Source organism: Manis pentadactyla, chromosome 15 (assembly GCF_030020395.1).
Source record: "Manis pentadactyla isolate mManPen7 chromosome 15, mManPen7.hap1, whole genome shotgun sequence".
Lineage (NCBI taxonomy): Eukaryota > Metazoa > Chordata > Mammalia > Pholidota > Manidae > Manis > Manis pentadactyla.
In genome coordinates, this window is record NC_080033.1 from 1,789,870 (window position 1) to 1,806,819 (window position 16,950).

At 52.0% G+C, this 16,950-nt stretch overlaps 2 protein-coding genes across 2 annotated transcripts; both read right to left on the reverse strand.

Moving 5' to 3' along the window:
- Positions 1-1,655: 1,655 nt before the first annotated feature.
- LOC130681104 (tetrapeptide repeat homeobox protein 2-like) lies at positions 1,656-3,585 on the reverse strand. The gene is made up of 3 exons (XM_057493295.1): positions 3,561-3,585; positions 2,840-3,006; positions 1,656-2,339 (listed from the first exon to the last, which is right to left on the reverse strand). Exons 1-3 carry the CDS (start codon positions 3,583-3,585, stop codon positions 1,656-1,658), a joined length of 876 nt encoding a protein of 291 aa, XP_057349278.1.
- Positions 3,586-13,732: 10,147 nt separating this feature from the next.
- CRX (cone-rod homeobox) lies at positions 13,733-16,389 on the reverse strand. Its single transcript, XM_036886017.2, has 3 exons — positions 16,290-16,389; positions 15,431-15,582; positions 13,733-14,440 (listed from the first exon to the last, which is right to left on the reverse strand). The coding sequence occupies exons 1-3, from the start codon at positions 16,387-16,389 to the stop codon at positions 13,814-13,816; spliced, it is 879 nt and encodes a 292-aa protein (XP_036741912.2). The 3' UTR covers positions 13,733-13,813.
- Between the last annotated feature and the right edge of the window lie 561 nt (positions 16,390-16,950).

A 16,950-nucleotide genomic window follows, 5' to 3' on the forward strand; every position in this document is an offset into this window, starting at 1 on the left:
TCACTGCAGCTCACAGGGAGCACCACGAGTCCCAGCAGATCAGCAGGCTGATCACAGCCATGACTGAGGGTGCCACCATTCTTTTTCCTACATGTGAGAAGTTCTTGCTCTGGCACAACTCTGGGGAATGCAGATATAGGGAAGTTCCAAGATCTGCCTTGAGAGGTTATGACCTCCCTCCTTGAGCTGAGCGGGAAGTCCAGATGCTTCCACTGGGGGTGGGCAGGACACAGCCTGGGATTGTGAGGCGAGGTGGGGTACAGCCTGAGAGAGCTTCCTAGGAGATGGTAAAGATTCCTGGACTCAGAAGAGGGTGAGGTTCTGGGGACTGCTTGGGTGACACAGGACTGAGATGGGGAAGGCAGAAGCATGTGCTCCTTAATCCATTCACTTCCTATCCAGCCACTCATGGCAAAGCAGACGTCTCCATTCATTAAAGCATTAATCCATTTTCCATTGGTTGATGGACCTTTGGTGCCTGGAGATCCCCAGGGACACCACCACTTTCTGGCCAGGGTGTGAGTTTAATCTTATCTGCCCCCACCCACCCCCAGGATGCCCCAGGGACTCACGACCTGAGCTCCTCTCTTGGGATAGACAGAAAATTAGATTGCCTGCAGTGCCAGGGGCCCCCTGGGGTGAGGGTTCAGTGTTTTGTGTGCCCCAGCACCTCCCAAATCTCATCTGATTCTCTGCTCAGCTGAGGCTGGCCTGGCCTAAGAGGATTGGAGAACTTGCTAAGGGGGAGCAGGACAGGGTCAGAGAGCTGACTGTGAGGGACCCAGGGGCGATGATAGCTACAGTGGGGTGGCAGGGAAGCGGGCGCCGGGGAGACAGCTTTCAGGGGCTCTGGGACCATGCTGGGTTGGTGCGGAATACCAAAGGAGGCGATACTTCTTCTGCAGGAAACTGTTTACAAGGTGACTGTGGACTTTATTAATTTTCAAATTATCAAGCCCAAAGCAACGTCCAGTAGGTTATCAAAATGAAGAGAATTCAACATGCAAAGTCAAAATATCAACGGAATCCTACATGGCAGGACAATGAAGTTTAAATATAAAATGTAAAATACCATCTAAAATGTCAGTCAATAAAGTACTACAAATAAACCTACACACACGTGTACTTAAAAACTGTACGGTTGAATAATACTCTGGGGAGAGACTTGGTAGTAACAGCCAGATGAAGGAGTAAATAGGTAATATACTTAGATTGAGAAGCACCATATTGTAAAGTCGTCTGTCAGTCAATCCAAAAACCACTTATGGATTCAATGCAGATTCAATCAGATTCCCCGCAAGGCCGGTCAGGATCCCTTAGGAAGCTCTCTGGAGCATCCAACTAAGCGATGCACATGCCACGAACAGCGAGTCCGTCGCTAGAGGCAGGAACCCACAGAAACACCCACGTGCGCCTGAAATGTCGCGCGGGGACGTTGGAGCTGCGAGACGTGGGAGGCCGCACAGGGCGCACAGCCCGCCACCTCCGCGGGGCGGACTAATGCAGGCTCTTCCCGCTGCCTGGGGGGGACCAGCTGCGAAGACCCCTCCGCCACCGCCTCCCAGCAAACGTGGGAGCCACGCCAAGGCCGACCGACCACAGCCCAGTGTGCCCGGCCCTGCAGGATCTGCAGGACGTTTTCAGGACAGTTTCCCCTATAAATCCAGTAATGTCTTGGGGTAGGAGTCCTCATCCTCACAGTCATCTCCCTCTGGGTACCGGGACACCACAGATGAGGGGGGTCCCTTGAAAGAGTCTGGTAGCGAGAAGAGTGGGCTGAAATCCGCTTCACGCGCAGGATCTGGTGAGAAGGCCGAGGCGTAGGGGTCGTGCACCCAGGCCGGGACTGGGGCCTGAGCTGGTGCAGCGGGGACCTCGTCCTGGGCTCCTGGCGCTGGGAACCCCCAGGCCGTGCCCAGAGCTGGGACTGGCGCTGGCACAGATGGGACGTTCTCCTGGGCACCCTGCCTGGGGGGCCACCAAGCTGGGGCCTGAACTGGGACTGGGCCAGGGGCAGCGGGGACCTCCTCTTGGGCATGCTGCTCGGGAGCCCACCAGGCTGGGGCCTGAGCTGGGGCTGGGGCTCGGGCAGTGACCCACCAGGCCAGGCCGGGACAGGACACTCTGGGCTCTGATGCTGCGAGGAGTCTCGCGAGACTGGGCACAGCGGGGCTGCCTAATCCTGGGTGGGCCCCTGGGAGCACGGGACCCGCAGGGACAGGGCCGGGCACAGGGTGGGGGGCTCCTGGGTCCCTGGGTGCAGCGCTGAGTCCCCGGCCTCGCCGCCTGGACAGTCCCTGCAATCTTGAGTATTTGGCCCTGTGGTTCTTGAACCACACCTGGGGACAGAGGACAGGAAGTAGCCGTTAAAGGGGCAGCGCCGCGTGACCTTCTGCCCCAGGGGTGAGGCTCCTCGGTGACAAGGGCGGGCCTTACACCTCCGCCTGCACCCCCGGAACCTGCACCTCCAGGAGGCCCACAGGACACAGATGCAGAGGGCTGGAGGGGCAGGGCTTGGCACCCAAGAGCCCGGGGACCATGAAGGGGTCTGTCCAACAGGCTCCCTGGGTTCATAGAAGCTCTGGGGCTTGGGGCTGGGACACCCTGTGGACCGTGGGTCTGGGCGGGATCGTGTTGGCCCGTTTGTACAGCACAGGGTTGAGGTGGACTCGAGGTCCAGTGGCTGGGTGCACTTGGGGTCCCCCTTGCTGTGTGACCCAGGACAGAGGACGGGAGGTGGCCCAGGACCCGGCATGCGGTAAGGTAAGTGCGCCTGCCCAGCGGGTCTTGGGATGACGGGGCTGGGGGTGGGGGAGGGGGTCTGGGAACTGGGTCTGACCTGCACTTGCTGCTCCCGCAGGTTGAGCCTGGCTGCCAGGGCCTCGCGCTCCACGTAGGTGGGGTACTGGTTCATCTGGAAGCGTTTCTCCAGCTCCTGCTGCTGCTCTTTGCTGTAAACAGTTCGCTCCTGCCGCTGTCTCGGAGGCCTTGATGACAGTGCGGAGCCTGGCCAAGGTGGAGACGGGTCAGACCCAGACAGTCCCCAGCCTGCCAAGGACAGTCCCCTTGTGAGCATTTGGGGGCTCAGGCCTAAGGGCAGGAGGCAGGCGCTGCGGCTGAGTGTGGTCTGCGGATCAGGCCCTGGCTGTCCACCTCCCAGCCCCAGCCATGGCCCGTCTGGGCCTCATTACACATCTTTGCAATGGGCCTGGTAACAGCGCCTGTGTTATCATCACAGGGCCCTCGCGGGGAGGGCAGACCGGGCCAGGCCCTCGGGCTCACGCAGGCTGGAGCCCAGGTAGGCTCCTGCCTCACTTGCATCCCCGCCCCCATCTAAGCGCCAAAGCCACCCTGACACCAGCAGGCGCCCACCCTGTGCCACGCCCTCTGCCCAGCTTGTCCTGACAACGGAATTCCATTCTCCGAACCCCGCTAAGTCCTCTCCACACCTGGGGCAGGAAGCCCTCCCAGACAGTGGGCCCTTCTCTGGATGCCAGGCCCCAGGATCCCACCCCGACAAGCCAGCCACTGGCCCTGCCCCTCTGGCAACCCAGACTCACCCCCGAAGGACCCGGGCTCTTGCATCCTCCTCGCCGCTCAGCTCCCTGCGTTTGAGGCTGGGTGCACAGGGCCTAAGGCTTAAATCTCACCTGGATGCCGCGCCCACCCAGTACCGCCCTAAGGGTCCTGGGACCCTCCCTCTTCGGCCCCAGCCCCACCCCCTGGGGGCGGAGTCGCGGTGATTTGTTAATTTTTCATTATTGAGCAGCTACTGCGCTGGGGCCCTGCGCTGGGGGCGAGAAACCTCGAGGGAACCCAGGCTCCAACCAGTCCATCCCCCACCTCGGGCCGTGGGCTCGGCCCGGAGGAACCCAGCATTGCCCGGTGTAGGGTACCCATCTCAGGAATCGGCCCCTCCAGCCCGCCAGCCGGTGCCCAGGCCTCATCCTATCCCTTCCGGCTCCTGGAACACCTGCCCACCGTCCTGGCGGCCACCAGCCTCTCCCGCCTGGACCACCCAGCAGCCGCCTCCCCGCGCCCCCGAGGCCTCCCTTGTCCCTCCATCCATTCTCCAAGGTGCCACGGATCCCGGCCTGGGGAGGGCTCGGCCGCCTGGCCCCGACGGTGCTGTGGTGTCTGTGCTGGTACCTGCGGGCGCAGGTGAACAAGCTAGCGGTCCATTTTCCTTTGCGGTGGATGAACGGGTGGGCTTTCTGGGCCGGACTCCGGGACTTGGGTCGCAGGATCCAGCCCCGCCCAGCTGCATAGACCCCGTCTGAGCATCCGCCTGGGCCGCTGCCTTGGATAGGGTCTGCTGGGCACTGGGGTCAGGGGGTCTCCACCCACAATGCTCATTCCCCAGGGACTTTGTTAAAGTCAGTGCAAGATGAACATTAAGTGGGTGATCCAATCCAAAATGAAACAAGCCAGGAGATTTTGTCATTAGAGCTTTTCCTGTCTCTCTGGAACTGCCACTTAGTGTCTCCTGGTGGCATCTGCCATAGCTGGAAGTTTATCCATCTCTCTGGCAGCATTCTGCCCTAACTGGACATTTTTTCTGCTTCTTGGGAAGCTGGGAGGTCGGGTCTCTAGGACAGTGAAAGCTCTGCTGTCAACAAGGGGTAATGTAGCAATTTCCTTGGTCTAAGAAGCTGTGACTAGTGGCCACTTCCTGTCTAACTTATTCAAAGAAATGAAGGGAACATTTTGCTGATTAGACTGTCAAAGACTGAGAAGGGGGACCATGCCTGGGATTGGAAGGTGAGGGGATGGCGATTTGACCTCGCCATGCTTTGGGAGTGTAGACTGGCTTTTGAGACAGGCTTGGTGATATCTAGCACTGGCCCTCAGCCACGGTCACGAGAAAGACACCAGTAGTTGAGCAAATTTGGGTTTACCATCTCATGGCAATGAGGGGGACGCACACCAGAGAAATCAGAGAAGGGTCTCAGTACGAGGGTATCAGAAACGACCTACATAGTATTTGGGCTTGCAAGAGACCATTTTGGGGGAAGGTTCAAAGAAAAGTCACTTTTATGCCTAAACAACTGAAATCAGGGACTCAAACAAATACTTGTACACCTGTACTCAGAGCAGCAATAGTCACAATAGACAAATGCAAGCGCCCATTGATTGGCTGAATGAAGACACAAATGGTGGTACATCCATACGACAGAATATTATTTAGCTTGAAAAAGAAGGAGGTTCTGATACATAGAGAAACATGGATGAACTTTAAGAGCATGATGCTAAATGATGTAAGCCAGACAAAAGAGAAGCCATATTGCCCGATTCCCCTTATATGAAACGTCTAGAATAGGCAAATTCATAGACAGCAAGTGGATACCAGGGCCTGGGGGAAGGAGGCAATGAGGGGTGAGGGTTTCATGGGGACAGAGCTGCAGTTTTGCAAAATGAAAGAAGTCCTCAGGACTGTGGTGACAGTTGCTCAACACTGTGAATGTCCTTAATGCCACTGAACTGCATTCTTAAAAGTAGTTTAAATGGTCACTTTTATATTCTGTATATTTTAACCACAGTGTTCGAAAAAGAAGAGTGGTTTTGCTCTGGGTTTTACGATATCAGGAAATGGAGGTAATTGTGTGTTTGAGTAACTTATCTAGCAAGTGAGCAGGGGCCACAGCCCAGGTGGGGGGGCTGGAGCCGGAACTGGTATAGAAAGTGTCACTCAAGCTAGTCTGAATGAGGAACATTGGTCTTTCGTGGTTTGGACAAGGTGTGTCTCTTAGTGATCAGACGTGATTACCGACAGGTCACTTGAGCACAATCAGAGACTGACCTTGGTCCGTTTGGGCTGTGTGTGAATATTTATATTCAGCAGGAGGGCACCAAGGCTTGGCTGTGAGTGTCAGGCCGGCTCCCAGCTAGCCGGAGCTGCTTTTCTATTCCTTTTTGTATTTAGCAAACTCCCTTGAACTCCATGCACCAATGTCTGCGCAGTCGGGGATCCCTGGAGGACCCCATCATTATCCGCTGCCTGACCTTGGACAGAGACATCCTCCCCAGCTGGGCCTTGTTTACCCTCCCACACGATGGGATTATACATCCTGCCCCAGCACGTGCCTGGGAGCTCTCAGGCCCACAGCCCGGAAGAGAAACTGACGCAGCTTCTGGAAGAGCCCACCCCTGGCCCTACAGGTTTATGCCTGGGGGCAAAGGCAACGGTTTCTCCCAGGCTTCCGCTCTGCAGGGCTAGCAGGACAAACAGTATCGCCCGGAAAACCAGCCCCCACGGAAGCACCTCACGTTGTCTAAGCCAGCGATTTTCAGATTCTAGTGGGCATCGCATTCCCTTGGGAGGGCTTGTTAAAACCCAGATTACTGGACCTTTCTCCAGTTTTCACTTCAATAGCTCTGGGGGGTGGAGCCGAAAAATGCGCATTTCTAACAACTTCCCAGAAGCTCCTGCTGTTGCTGAATTTGAATCAGGGACCAAGCTTTTCTTTTTAGGTGTTTTTTTTTTTTTCAAGTATAGTTGATCTACCATATTATATTGGTTTCAAGTACGCAACACAATGATTCAACAGTTACACACGTAATTAACTCCTCACCCCCACTAGTGCAGTTACTTTCCATCAACGTAACCAGGTGTTACAGATTCCTTGGCCACATCTTCAGACTGCATTTCCAACCCCCTGACCAATTTATATTATGATAGGGATCACACTTTGAGAAACATGGCTGTAAGCGGACAGCTTCCCTCACCCACCTCGTCCGCCACCCCTGGCCTCCGTCCTGGAGTTTGGCTTGTTTCAGGGACAAGAAGAGTCTGGGAAGGCAGACAGGGAAGGACAGAGGACTGAACTGGGGCCAGATCACCGGGGGCCTCCGAGGAGGTCTGAGGTTACTTCCAGGAAACAGACAGAAACATGCAGAGACAGGGAGACAGATGTGAGAAATGGAAGCAAACAAAAAATATATAAGGTAGAGGGAGGCAGAGAAAAAGAGAAATTTACACATTTTTCTTTTATGCCAGGCACGGTTCTAAGTGCATCGTAATTGTGAACTGGGGTCTTTGCTGGCTGCACCCCTACCCTGAGTTCCCCCCTCTGCCATGACCGACTGTCTGTCTTGCACCCTCTCTCCTCCCAGTTGGGTGGACGGGGCACTCTTCTCTAACCCGCAGAAGAATCTTGTGACTCTTCATTCTGTAAAAATTCTCTATGTTTGTGACTTCCAATATTTTCCCTCCTGACCCCAAAGTATCCAGTTTCCAAATTCAGTATAGTGCATGATCATGTATCCTGTCCATCCATCCATCCACACATCTTCCCGTTATTTACCCCCCTGCCTATCTATATCCCAGCTGGTTCTGAGAGCAGAAGGTTCTTGAACCAAACTTCAGGAGCAAAACAGAGAGGCCAAAAAGTGTAGAAAATTGCAAAGAGGACGTGGATACACCCACAGGCATAGCCTGCGCCTAGGGGGACACAAAGCTCCTAGGAGAGGGGGTCACGTGGAGGGTGACTGGGGGTCTGGGAGAATTATGATGGCTTCATCGCCCACAGTGCAGTGATGAATGACGCCAGTGTGTATTAAAGGAAATAAGGTCTATTCTCTTTTCAGAAAATTGGTTCCTTTTTTCTGATCTCTGGACCACATTCTCTTCCTTCTGGGAATAAGGCTCCTTTTTCCCAAGTTCCTTCGAGCCTCAGTGGACTCCATGGGAAAGAGCCTGTTTTCCATCAACTGCTCTGGGCTTTAGGCTTTCTCTGAAAAGTGTTTCTCCTGTAGCCCACCTGTCTGGGCTTCCTTTTGTCCTCCTAGGAAATGGGTTTCAGTCTCAATAGAATGGAAACATTGTTTTTTTTAATGTTTCGCTGAATTAGAACATTGGTTGAGAAAATGCACACATCGGCGAGTTATCACAAAGAGAACACACCTCTGTCCACCTCCCAGAGTGGGTGAGAAATAGAATATTCCCAGCAATACAAAGTTCCTTTATGGCGGCTCCCAGTTTTGACCAAAGATTAACTGCTCTCCTCTCTTCTGATACCACAGATTAGTTTTGCCTGTGCTTTTGAACTTGACATGCATAGAATTATCAAATACGTCCTCCTTTGTGTTTGCTTTTTTTGGTGCATCAGTGTTTGCAACAGCCACCCCTGTTGCCTGTAGCCATTTTCTGCTTATGCCTTCTGATGTCTGTGTAGTTTTCCATTACACGGTAGAACACCATTAATTCATGCATTCACGCATCAGCACCATTAATTTATGCATTGAGTTGGTTCCAGTTTTGTGTTATTACAACGATAATATACACATGTGTTCCTTTCTGTTGGTACATTTCTAGGAGTGGAATCTCCCAGTCACAGAGGAAGCATCTGCTCAAATTTAGCAGATAATGCTTAGTAGATTTCCAAAGTGATTTTGCCTTTTTATATGTCCAGTGACTCTGCATGGTTACTAAAACTTAGCATTGTCTTTTATTTTAGTCATGCTGATGGGTTTGTAGAGGAAGATCACTGTGGCTTTATTTTTTATTTTCCTGGTGGCCAGTGAAGTTGAACACCTTTCCATTCATTACAGTCCACTTTAATCTTTATGTGTTATATAGATTTCTGCCAAGAGATCGTCCACAGATTTGTCACTTTCCCTAAGTGTTTCATGTTATTGTAAATTGTACCTGCTTTTAAAAAACTCATTTCCTAGTTGTTTGTGGCTAGAATATACAAAAATAATCAGTTTTTGTTATACTGACTTGTACCCAGTGACACTGTGAAATTCTTGTATTCATTAGAAATGATTATTTGTATATTCTGTTGGGCTTTTCAACCTAAACAGTCATGTCACCTGTAAATTATGCGAGTTTTCTTTTTTTCTAAATCATTATGCCTTTGTTTCCTTTTCTTTCCTGATTGCATCTGTAGTTCCTTATTGCACGGACCTTCAGTACAGTGTTGAAGAGAAGTGGTATGACTCTCTCATTCCCAGTAACAGAGGAAAGCTGTCAACATTTCAACTTTAAACGTGTCTTCTATACAGTTCCTTTGCTGATACCTTTTATCAAATTAAGGAATTCACTTCTCTCCCTTGTTTCTAAGAGGTTATTATTCTTCATCAAAAATGGATTTTAAGTTTTATCAGATGTTTCCCCTGCATATACTGAGATGATAGGATCTCATTATACCATTAATGTGGCAAATGACATTCCTCAGTTTTTGAATATGAAACCATCCTTGCATTCCTGGAATAAAATTCAACAGGGCAGAATGTATTGTCATTGCCTTATCTATGCTGGATTTGCTTTGATCATATTTTGTCTGGGATTTTGATATCTAAATTTGTGATCTATAATTTTCCCTTACTTCAATGTTCTCACCAGGTTTTAGATATCAAAGTTATGCAGCCCTCATGAAATAAAAGGAAAATTGTTCTCTTTCTTTCTATTCTCTGGAAGTTTGCCTAAGATTGACATAATTTCTTTGTTAATTGTTATGTGGAATTTGTTGGCAAAGCCAAATGAGCATAGGGTGTTCTTTGTGTGAAAATTGTAAATTATGGATTACTCTTCTTTAATAGGACTATTCATATTTTCTATGGTATGTACCTGCTTTGGTGAGTTGTATTTTGCTAGGAATTAGTCATCTACATCTTCTAGTTTCTTGGTGAAAAATTGTTCATCATAACCTCTTATGTTCATTAACATCTTTAATGAAGGATTTTTGGTAATGTCCTCTTTTTCATTTTTGATGCTGGCAATTTCTTTTTCTCTTGGTAAATGTTTTTGGAGGCTATTGATTTATTAGTCTAACAAAACAGCTGTATCTGTTGTTTTTTTTCTGTTGGACACCTTTTATCTTATCAATTTCTACTCTCATCTCTATTATTTCTTCCTTCATTTCTAACTTTTTGAGATAATGTCAAGGATGGTTGATTTTAGTCTTCTTCTTTGATATCTGATATATCATTTAATGACTATGAGCAAATGTTTGCCGATATACATTTGACACCTTAGAAGCAATGGACAAATTGCTTGAGAAACACAATTTTCTGACACTGACATATGAAGAAATTTAAAAATACATAAATTAAGTAAATGCACAAATAAAATTGAGTACATAATTGACCTTCTACCAAAGAACTCCAAGCCCACATGCTTCACTGGTGAATTCTATCATATACATGAGGAAGAAGTGACGCCATGCACGATCTCCCAGCAGGCATCTGTCTCGCTTTCTCTCCCAGCCTCATCTCCTCCACGCTTTGTTCTTCCTGCTTGGAATGCATTTTCCTCTCTGTTCCCCTGACCCCTGACCCTAGATCCCCCCCATCTCCTCCATGCTCTGAGGGAGCTGAGAACATCATCTCTGAAGTCGTCAAAGGTGACAGCAAAGAGGAGGTGGGGGCTGTAGCCCTTGCCCGCCGGGAGCCTCGGGGCCAGTCCAGTCCTGTCCCCCAGCCTCTGTTTCCTAGAAGCACCGGGAAGCCTGGCATCTGGATCTGTTTGCCTTGGGAAAGTTACTTAACCCGTCCTGATCCATAAAGTAGGGGAGGTGGGGGTGTCCCTGCCTCATTCAGCTGTCATGTCATGGTAAGAAAAACGTAAGGACGCTGCCTAGCAGTGCCCAGCACATTGTAATTGCTCAATAAGGAGTTTTAGCTGTGATTTTATCTTATTGTGTGACCCGGGCATGATTTCACATGGAGGGGAGAAGGGAGAGAGAGGGTGTCAGTTAGTTAAAACTCCGTCCTCTCCATCCAGTCCCCACCCCAGTAGGTCATGAGCCTGAACCTAATCCCCACTAATTCCCCTGCCATTCTGCTGAGGCCGGACGGGGACCATCGTAAGAAGATTGGAGCATTTGCTAAATTAGTCCCAGTCAGGGACAGAGGGGCGCAGGCTGGGGGGAAGGGGGGCAGGAGAGAGGAAGGAGACGCACGGGGAGAGGGGAGGGATGGAGAGAGAAAGAGAGAGGAGAGAAATACTCACACTTGAGTTTAGACAGGGAAGGAGAGAAGCCGGAGGGAAAGGCGGGACCAAAAATGTTGGGAGGAGGACGTTCCAAGAGGGTGCAACGAAATGCACACGAATCCCAGTTCTACCTCTTCCTAGTTGTGGGACCTTGGGCCAGTCACCTGGCTGCCCTGTGCCTCGATTTTCTCATCTGTGAAGTGGGGATGAGAATGGCAAGTCTCTGGGTAGGTGGTTTTGAGAATGAAGAGTTAGGGCTGGCTTTCCCCAGTGTCTGCCCAACAGTCCCTGCTCAGCAAATTTTTCTCTCTTTTCTTTTCCTTCCTATTTGTTCAGGCCTAATTTATGTAGTGCCGTGTGTCACTGAGGTGGGATGAGAGGGGACTTTGAGGCCTAGCAAGGTCACACAGGTGGCCGGCTGGTGCCTTCGTCCCTGTGTGATTGGCTCTAGGGAAATAGCCAGGACAGGAGGGTGACCAGAAGGGGAAAGCGCAGGGACCCCCACCCCCAGAGACAGAGGGAAGGGACGGAGCAACCCCTGCCTCGACCTGCCCGGCTTACCGCCCCCATGAAAATGTAAAAAATCACCCCGACTTTCAGCTGGATGCAACATTTTAATGGTGTTAGCTCTGTGGGTGGCCAAGGACGGGGACCTGGGGTTCCGGCGATTAGGAAAGGGACACGGAATAAAGGGCCTCACTTCCTCCTGTCCCCATTTCTCTTGCCGCTCTTCCTAGCTGTGGAAAGTGGACCCACCGACATTCCCAGTTCGGGAGGCCGGCCCAGGAGGAGGAGGCTGGAACCTCCCAAAACAGATTCAATCGCTCATTCCGTCCAGCTCCTAGAGAAGCCCTGGACCACCTGGGCTGGGGTCTCCTCGAGTCCCACCCCTACTGGCCTGGATGGCAGCCCCCCGCCTGTTACCCTCCGCCCTCCTCCGGAGCGCCACCGCCCTCCTTCAGGCCGGGTCAGGACCCCCTTGTCAAGCTGCCTTGGGATAGTTTTCTCGGGACACAATCCTCCTGGGTGAAGGGGGTCCTTGGTGGGGCCGGGAGAGATTCCCATTTACCCCTGAGACCCCAGCCTCCAGGGCAGAGTGTGGGAGTCTCTGCCCCTGAATAACTGACCCTGCCACCTGCTCCCAACTGCACAGATCCAGAGCACGGGGTCACCTCCTCCTCATCCCTCCTCCAGCTCCCACCCCGGCTTCTGCCATCCTCCTCTGTTTATCCTTTGTGCCTAGCACTGGACTCTGAGGCACTAGGGGTCCAACGCCCCAGAACCCAGCATGAATCAGGGCAGAGAGATGATCAGGAGGCGTGCTGAGTAAACCATCTTCGTGGACTCTCGTGATCGTGTGCCCCTGGAGGGACCAGGTCCTGTGGGCCTCTCCCAGCCTGGGGCCAGAAAGGTCATCTCACGCCTCCAGCCCCGCCTCACACAGGGCTTTGCTCCCGACATCCCTTGCCACACTGGGGCCCGGGGCCAGCTTGTGCCTGCTCACGAGCACAGATGGCATCACCGCCCAACTGCACCTTCAGTGACATCAGATTGGTGCTTTGAAATCAGACTCAGCAGGAATATTTACACCACGGAAATTGGCAAACCCGACACATCGCAGCTTTTCCTCTTTGGAGAACCCGTTGTTAAAATCCACCAGCATGCCACTGTCTTCCCACCCCCTTTCTTTCCCCCAGGCCTTGTGAAACCCACCAGTGGAAAGCGCATGGCTCCTGCCTTCCCCAGACGAAAATGAAAGGAGATTCCCAGTGAGGAGGCAGAGGCCAGAGCAGCAAACTTCCAAGAGTATCAGAATGCCTGAATCCTCTTAAAATTCTCACAAGGCTGGTCTCTGTCGCTGTGGCTCAGGTTTTGTTGAAAGAATCTGGTACTGCCCAGACAACTTCCCCTGGCCCAGCTCTATTGTCCCATCCCGAAATCAAAACTGGAAACAATCTAAAAAAGGGATTGTACACTTCAGTGCAGGTTTCCTCTAAATCCAGTGCTCTGCCTACCCCGCGCTTCTCGTATTTTACAGGTGGGAAGCCTGTCTCCACCTCCTCTTCTCTCGGAAATACCCAGAGCTACAGCTGGTGCACCCCAGACAATGTTTGAGTGAAATTCATCTTTAGAAAATCCTAAACAAAGGGAAAAAATAGTAGACATAAAAAGGGAATTTGCCTTCCATTCTCCTACCAAATATGCCCATTTCCCATGTCCAAATGAATGAGTGGGTGAATGATGAAGTGTCTAAGATGGAACTGAGAAGAAAAGGCATATATATCAAACAGCCCCTTAACCCTACCGCGTAAACCTGACATTTGTGGCATCTGAAAAATTGCCCTATGAATGTTTTAATTTACCTGTGCAGCTGGCCTAAGGTTCCACAATGGGGCTTCTTAAAGTCTGTCTTTGGAACTTCTAGAAGGATCTCTAGCCATGTGCTAAAAAAGCTTCCCAAATCGAAAGTAAGGAATTGAGCCTCCCTCCCTGATTGCTCAAGGGCATCTTGATGCCAACCTGAACATCACCCCAGATCAACTGCAACTTTGGTTTCATTTCCTCTCAGGACAAATTCTCAGCTCTGGGGTCTGGGACTTATGGTCTAAAATGCCAATTAGAATCCGTGTGAGATGGTGTTGGGGTGGAGAGAGAATCCCCAAGACCCGCTGGGCTGCCGCGGGAGAGGGAGGGGCTTCCCTTCCAGGCGGGACGGGGTGGGCTGTGCTGAGCGTGGCCAGCTTCAGAGGCCACAACCTTTGGAAGGATGGCTCGCTGTTTTTACTCTCTCAGGGATGCTGTTCTAGCGCAGATTTAGACAATCTGCAGGAAGGAAGATTTAGACAAGAGATGCAGAGAGATGGAGGAGAGTGTCTCCTACAAGATCTGAAACTTCCAGGCACTCTGATCCTTGTAGTCCAGAGGATCCATGGGGTTGTAGGTGAATTTCCAGGTGCCTGTGGGGTCCTTGAATTCCAGACTGTCCACGGGGCTGTAGGTACCATAGCTCTGGCCTGATAGGGAGGTGGGGGACTGGGCCAGGGAGGGTCCCACGGAAGGGCCAGAGAGGGGGCTGAGAGCCGGGCCCCCCAGCTGGGGCACCATGGGAGAAAGGTAGGGGTCCAGGCCGCTGAAGAAGGAGCTGGAAGGCCCGTAGGCTGAGGGAGAAGAGCAGAAAGCAGAGGTGGGGCCATAGGTCATGGCAAAGGGCGCTGAGGTCAGAGAAGGCCCTGAGGCCACCAGCCCAGCCCGCTGGGCCTCAGGCAAAGGAGACTCTGAGGCCGGACTCCAAATGGACACTGTGGCCAGCGCTGCCGGGGGCGAGACTGAGGGGCCAGGTAAAGGGGGGCTGTAGGAATCTGAGATGCCCAGGGGCTCTGGACAGATGTCTGTGGAGGATCTTGGAGGTGTGCCCGCCTTCCTCTTGGCAGGACGAGCCTTGGCCTGGGCGCCCGCGGGCTGCCTCTGCTGTCGACATTTAGCCCTGCGGTTCTTGAACCAAACCTGAGAGGTAAGAGGGGAGATTGGGGTGGGTAAGTGGGGAGGAAGGCCCAGGAGAGCCCTCATGGGGCTCAGTGATGATGGTACTTATTGGCAAGACACACCAGAGACACACCTCTCCACTTTGCAATCAGTTATGGGGCACTCCATCCACCGTCCACCCACCCAACTATCCACCCATCCATCATCCATCATCCACCCATCCATCCATCCATCCATCCATCCATCCATCCATCCACCCATCCATCATCCATCATCCACCCATCCATCCATCCATCCATCCATCCATCCATCCACCCATCCATCATCCAACCATCCACCATTCCATTATCCACCCATCCATCATCCATCCATCATAAGTCCCTCCCTCTATTCATCCACCCATACATCCATGCATCCATCCATTCACCCACCCACCCATCCATCATCCAACCATCCAGTCACCCCTCTAATCATCCACCCATCCATCCATCCAATCAGTTAATAAGCATGTATTAACCATCTTCTACTACTTTGGGGACACCTCAGTGGAGCTGACATTCTAGTTGAGGTAGATTATAAATAAACAGTAAGAAAGTAAATCACATGGTATTTTAGAAACTGATAAATACTATGGAAGAACCAGTTGCGCAGCACAAAGAGCACAGTACAGTCGGGGTGGCTTTAATTGCAAATGGCAGTGGCGTAAATCTCACTGGTGGACAAGGTGACTTGATTGGTTGAAAGAGTTGAACGAAGTGACAGGGACCAAACCATCCAGGTAGAGTGCAAAGGTCCCGAGGCAGGAATGTGCTGATGGGCATGTTAGAGGCAATGCCAGCGCTCAGTGTGACTGGAGTGGAGTGAGAAGGGGCAAGAACGGTGAGAGGAGGGCCAGTGAAATGACAGGGGTGAGGGCCTGCTAGGGAGGGCCCCTCACGACTTTGGCTGTTACTCTGAGACCTCTCTCTCCTCCCTTTACTCCGGGTCCCAGGAAGGGCCAGAACACCCCACCTGAACCCTGGACTCGGGCAGATTGATCTTCAGAGCCACCTCCTCGCGGGCATACACATCCGGGTACTGGGTCTTGGTGAACAGGGCCTCCAGCTCCTCCAGCTGGCTTCGCGTGAAGGTGGTCCGTTCCCGCCGCTGCTTTCTTGGGGCGCCTGGGGTGGAGAGGCAGGAGGAGGGGACCCTCAGGTGGCCTGGACCTCCCCTTCTCTCTGCTGGTGGGAGGCCCCGAGGCTGTGTGGGCCACCGAGAAGCCCTTTCTGGGTGTTCATCTGCCCGGACTAAGGGTACACCTCTCCCCTGACCTTCCAGATCTCATCCTCATAGGCCTTCTAGACCCCCTGGGAAACGGGGTCCCTCTTTGCCTGTCATTTTGGGGCTCATGCCTCAACCCAAGGAGAACTGGCTTTAGCCCTGCAAGGAAGCATGGGTTTTATTTTCACCCCATCTACAATCTCTTACGCCCTGAGACTTATTCAGCTGGAACATGACATTGTGGATAGTCGACCATTTCCAGCCTATAGAAGTGGCAGGTCCACAATGTTCAGCTTAATGAGAAGAGGGAAACAGCTAAGGACATAACGCACAAAAACTGAGGGCTCATGGCTCTTAGCAATAAAGCACTGCTGACAGATGGAAATTCCTCTCATTTCCCCTCTCCTCTGCTCCATGGGGAACCAGTATCCTAAATTTCTATGACTGTCCATATGTGCCCCCTGCATCCTGAGTGACATGGGGACACTGTTGCGCCCTTGCAGGGGAACACATAGGGCTGGTGACATCCCACTGTAAGCGGCCACCTTCCTGAGGGCAGGGGACCCGAGGGTGGGCCAGCCTGGGGCAGGAGGAGGTCTGTACTCACTCGGGTAGGACACAGCCTGGTGCATCAGATCCATACTGGGGCCACTTAGGGCCAAGGCGTTGACGGAATAGTGGGGCCCCGGGTTCATATAAGCCATCATGATCTTCGGGAGCCCTGGGGGCCCAAGTCAGTGGGCCTGCAAGAGAAGGCGGGGGTCACTCAAACACTCTCCAGATGACGGGCAGCTCAAGTTCAAATCTTGCTTCAGTCTCTTCTTAAGTATGTGACCTTGGGTGATTATCTCATCTCTCTACCTCAGTTTCCCCACCTATAAAACGGTCCTCTGCTGAAGGTCATCAAAGGCTCACCGAGACTCTGTAAAGCAAGAGCTGGAGCTGTGGACGTCCTAAGTGGGAGCTCTGATTCCTACCCTATGCTTAAAAAAAAATCCAATCCCGTCACTTCTCTCTCCAAGATCTTCCCGTCCTACAACCCCAGAAAAAATGTTCAGCCTCACGCAGAATCACAGAGAGCGGGACAACCAGCTGTCCCGTCCTGCCTGGGCTGGAGAGGTTTTCTAGAGATATAGGACTTTCAGCACCTAAATCTCAAGAGTCCCAGACAAACCAGGATGGTTGGTCACCCGGAAGGAGCGTCACATTAAAATGACAGCGAGGGATTATCTTTCAGGACCGCGTTTGACCCATCAGGTTGGCAAAGA